The 5,000-nt window shown below is 43.3% G+C and overlaps 2 protein-coding genes across 2 annotated transcripts in view; one reads left to right on the top strand and one right to left on the bottom strand.

The window, feature by feature from the left end:
• LOC143277875 (uncharacterized) overlaps nt 1-4,191 on the bottom strand; it is a 31,796-nt gene extending 27,605 nt beyond the window's left edge. Inside the window, exons 1-2 of the mRNA XM_076582822.1 lie at nt 4,022-4,191; nt 2,199-2,402 (exon numbers count right to left, since the gene is read on the bottom strand). Coding sequence (XP_076438937.1) covers nt 2,199-2,402; nt 4,022-4,124 — 307 coding nt within the window. The 5' untranslated portion in view covers nt 4,125-4,191. The remainder of the gene's footprint in view (nt 1-2,198; nt 2,403-4,021) is intronic.
• Nucleotides 4,192-4,433: 242 nt separating this feature from the next.
• Nucleotides 4,434-5,000, top strand: part of LOC143278054 (LRP chaperone MESD-like) — a 6,041-nt gene continuing 5,474 nt past the window's right edge. Inside the window, exon 1 of the mRNA XM_076583070.1 lies at nt 4,434-4,667. Within this exon, the coding sequence (XP_076439185.1) occupies nt 4,500-4,667 (168 nt within the window). The 5' untranslated portion in view covers nt 4,434-4,499. The remainder of the gene's footprint in view (nt 4,668-5,000) is intronic.

Here is a 5,000-nt window from a genome sequence, read left to right as displayed (position 1 = left end):
CCTCCCACGTTCACTCGTATGTACACAAGTGGGCTTTTACGTGTATGACCGCTTTTACCCCACCATTCAGGCAGTCATACTCCATTTTCAGGGGGTGTGCATGCTGGGAATGTTCTTGTTTCCGCAACCTACCGAACGCTGATATGGATTTCAGGATCTTTAACGTGCGCGTTTGATCTTCTTCACACGAAGGGGGTCCAGGCACTAAGTGGGTCTGCACATTATGTTGACCTTGGAGATCAGAAAAAATCTCCACCCTTTACCCACCAGGTGCAATTTCTAAGATTCGAACCCGGGACCCTGTGATTGAAAGTCCAACGCTTTAACCACTCGGATATTGCGCTCGTCCACAGTTAATCAAAATATATATATATATATATATATCAAAGGACTCACAGCCTTTTATGGGGCTGTGAAATCCCGCCCATTGTGTCTAGGGTTTGGCATGGTAAGGTAGGGCCCAGTCCGCTCTGCTCTCCGTTTTACCCTTCACCAGCCAAAACCGACCACCCATGCATGCACATCTGGGTGGGGTGAGAAAAAAATCGGAACAAAGTGGTTTTTTTTCCCCCCTCAAGGACACAACGCCTTGCTGAAATGGGGGCCTCAAAACATTGTCATTGGTAAAAAAAAACTGGATCAAAAGTCTGAAAATTCTAAAAATTCAGTTCCGTCGCAAAGCCTCAGTGGAGTGTTATGATTTGAAAAAAAAAAAAAAAGAAAAAAAAAAGGAAAAAAGTTTTGAAGTGTTCTACTGCATTGTACTGTGTTGCATGGCACCGTACTGTATAACATTCCATTGTATTATGTGTTGTGTTGTGTGCTGTGCTGTGCTGTGCTGTGCTGTGCTGTGCTGTGCTGTGCTGTGCTGTGCTGCATGGTAATTCACTGCACTGTACAGTGTTGCATGACACTGCGTTCCATTGCATTGTGTTGTGTTGGGTCTCTTCTAGTCACAACAGTTTCCTCCCCCTTTCTACCTCCCACCCCCACCCCTTAGGTCCCCCCTCCACCAAGACACTTCTCTCATTCATGACAGGTGCTAAGTGAGTTGAAAGGCATAGGGACGGGCGCAATAGCCGAGTGGTTAAAGCGTTGGACTGTCAATCTGAGGGTCCCGGGTTCGAATCACGGTGACGGCGCCTGGTGGGTAAAGGGTGGAGATTTTTCCGATCTCCCAGGTCAACATATGTGCAGACCTGCTAGTGCCTGAACCACCTTTGTGTGTATATGCAAGCAGAAGATCCTGTAATCCATGTCAGCGTTCGGTGGGTTATGGAAACAAGAACATACCCAGCATGCACACTCCCGAAAACGGAGTATGGCTGCCTACATGGCGGGGTAAAAACGGTCATACACGTAAAGGCCCACTCGTGTGCATACGAGTGAACGTGGGAGTTGCAGCCCACGAACGCAGAAGAAGAAGAGAAGAAGAAGAAAGGCATAGGGTGGGGTTGAAGAAGCAGGATACAGACAGAAGAAAACTAAGAGTGTTTAACAGAGGTAAGAAAAAAAAAAGAAAAAAAAAAGAGAAGTTTTTTTTAGTGAAGAGCGAAAGGCAGAGACGGAGTCAGATGAATGGAATATTATGTGGATGATAACATGTTCCAGAGAAGGTAATGGTATATATGTATCCACCATGCCCCCCCCCACCCCCCCCCCCAATCCCCACCCCACACAAAAAAATGTAATGATTTTTTTTTTTTTTTTTTTGCTGCCCCATCATCTGCACTGTTTCAGTGGCATTACTCCTATGCCGCTCATTTAGATTCCCCCATACACGGCCACACCCGGGTTTGTCCATCACAGTTCCAGCGTCGGCAGTCCACAGGGAACCACTGATGTTTGGTTGCCAGGAGGCCACACACCAGAGGGGACCCTGCACTGCTGCTGAGTCACTTCAGTGGTGTTCAGTGGTGCCTGCTCTGATTCAACGTACATAGGACACCGCCTACTATGCCCCTTCTAATGACAATAATGGCTTTGTCGCAGAGCCAGACTGAGTGAGCGTTCCTCCCAGAGTGGAGACCGCCACCACGTCCCTCAAACAACAGCCCCCCCATGAATCTGCCGACACTGAAGACATTGACAGGACTCACCCCAAGTACATAAGTGGCGGGGTATCGAAACTGAGGTCACCATGTGAGCAGGGCATGAAAGGCCAGAGACTTTGGGGCTGTCAGTGAATCATTTCTAACCTGACAGCGCCTGCTGGATGAGCTGTGAAAACTGGCTTCGTGCCGTGTCGGTGATGGAGGCAGGTATGTGCATCAGCAGCAGCTGCTTCAGAGCCACCAGTGGCTTTTCGGCCACACTCAGCGGAACAAAGTCATCACCACACCCCTCCAGCCTTGCCTTGATCTCTCGCAGATGGTCCAGAGCCGTGTGGACTTTGTCTTTCACTGCCGCATTCAAAAATCAACAACAACAACAACAACAAAAAAGTTAAAGAAAAATGACTAATACAACAATGAAATCAAAGACTTTATAAAGATGCTGGTCAAATATGACATTCTCATTTCTATCTAATGTTTCAGTTTCCATGGAAGTGTCCATGTGTGTGGACTGATCAAAATAGAAGAAGAAGAAGAAGAAGAGATATATTGTATTCATATGCTGCAAACTCCCCATATATTAAGCTCTAAGCGTTTAACAGGAAACAATACACATAATAACAAATCTCCGCATTTCTTCCTCTCAAAAAGTTATTCAGTTACTCCACTGCGATGATTAATTTATCTTCATCACAAGAAAAGGGTTGATTATTATACCCTGCTGCTATGGAAAGCCTGGTTGCAACTGTGTGTTTTGTCACTTTATAAGGTATTGATTATTTCTAAATCATATATGATCTGATCTGGAAGTTTCAGTTTCAGTTTCAGTAGCTCAAGGAGGCGTCACTGCATTCGGACAAAACCATATACGCTACACCACATCTGCCAAGCAGATGCCTGACCAGCAGCGTAACCCAACACGCTTAATCTGATCTGGAAACCCTTCACTAAAGAAACTTGAACTGAGATTTGCAAGTATCATGATGAGTTATCAAGTACTCAATGCAAACTGTCTAAAAATGTGTTGAAAACTTATTGTGAGTCTATAACAACAAGAAAAATGGAAGATGTACAACATTGAACAACAACAAATACAACTATTACTTCAACTACAGTTCTACAACTACTACTAATACTAGTTTTACAACTACAACTACTGCTACTGCTACTACTACTATTCCCCTCCACACACATACACATCAAAGCACACTGGTACAACAGTGCGCCAGCCATTATATCACATTCAATTATGAAGATGTGAGTACAATTCTATAAGATAATAAATAAGAAATAAAATATACAGACTTTTTTTTTTAACAGTACCATAATAAAATCATAATTTCATTAAAAACAAAAACACACAGGTCACTCTCAACACAATGCACCACCTGACTCCATATTTCCCATATCCCCCCACCAAAATTACCATGCAGCTCTCACTTTTTTTTTCTTTCTTTTTTTTTTTTTTAAAAATAAAAAAAAATCACCAACAAATTCCTACCAAATTACCAGATGTAAGATCACTGACACTGACGTCGTTCAATGTGACATTCTCGTTAGGATCTCTGCCAAGCACCAAGCTTTGTATCAATCGGGGATAGATGCCCAGCTACTTCGTTTATATATATATATATATATATATATATATATATATACATATGTGTGTGTGTGTGTGTGTGTGTGTGTGTGTGTGTGTGTCGGTGCTTTACAAAATAAGGCAAATAGAATAACACAAACTCACACGAACACGCGCGCGCGCGCACACACACACACACATAACACACACACGCGCACGCACACACTAACACACATAAGCACATAAATTAATACGTCGCCCTACCCTCATAAACACATATAATTCAATATGCTTTATGTAGGACTTAACCAAGAATTTATTAATTAACTTATCATGAGACTAACGATGACTTCCGCAGTACTCACAATGCCGCAGAAATCGAGAAACTTACACTGCGAATTGCTCTCTGAGGATGGCAAATTTCTGGAATTTAAATTAAGTCGCTCCAAAGCTTGCAAGGATGCTGTTGCATGCTGTTTCCCTTCTTCCTCCATTCCGAATTTGTAAGCTGAACACTTTCAATCTCCAGGGTAAACAAACTGACGAAATAGTTCACCAATGCCCTCAATACATTGCAATAAAGGGATGTCACTCAGAAATGATTGTTAAGAGTAGCGTTCCTTAGGCGGTTTGCTTCTCAGATGAAAAAAAAAAAGTTTCATTTCTTGGTCTATTTTCGAACCAACAGACTTGAAGAAATACTAAAGATTCTTCTTCTTCTTCTTTTTTCAGAACTAAAATGAAGTGAAATTAATAACCGGATGTTTGTCCTGTGTGGTTGACCAAACACATCGCACCACGTCGCACTGCAGACAGCATTGCACCTCTTCTTTGAGGAAGAGTAGAAATAGTACGACAAAAAAAGCAACATGGTGTCCCGTGGGGTTTGTCTACTTTTCATCTGTTTTCTCTTGCAGTTCTCGAATAGTGCGGGAAAGAAGGAAGACAAAGGGGGTGCAGAAGCGAACAAATGGAAGAAGAAGGATGTGCGTGACTACACTGATGCGGATGTGGAGCGTCTGTACGAACAGTGGGAAGTAAGTTGACATCAAAAACAACTTTCATGACTTCAAGTTTCGAACACGGAAGCTCAAATCATTGGCCAAACTGGCACCAGTTTGTAGTGCCTCTTATTTATACATTAGTATGCGCGCGCGCACACACACACACACAGTGACACATGTACACATGCAACAGTGACTCACGAATGTATTGAAAGCCACCAATTAATGTACATAAACATGCACGCGCGCGCGCGCGCGCACACACACACACACACACACACACACACTCACACACTCACACACACAAAAACAACAATAAGCGCACACACGCACACGCACACACACACATGGGAGTTGACTTATGCG

Source organism: Babylonia areolata, chromosome 35 (assembly GCF_041734735.1).
Source record: "Babylonia areolata isolate BAREFJ2019XMU chromosome 35, ASM4173473v1, whole genome shotgun sequence".
In the NCBI taxonomy this organism is placed as follows: Eukaryota; Metazoa; Mollusca; class Gastropoda; order Neogastropoda; family Buccinidae; genus Babylonia; species Babylonia areolata.
The sequence above is the reverse complement of the archived record's forward strand: the minus strand, read 5'-3'. Positions and strand labels throughout refer to the sequence as shown.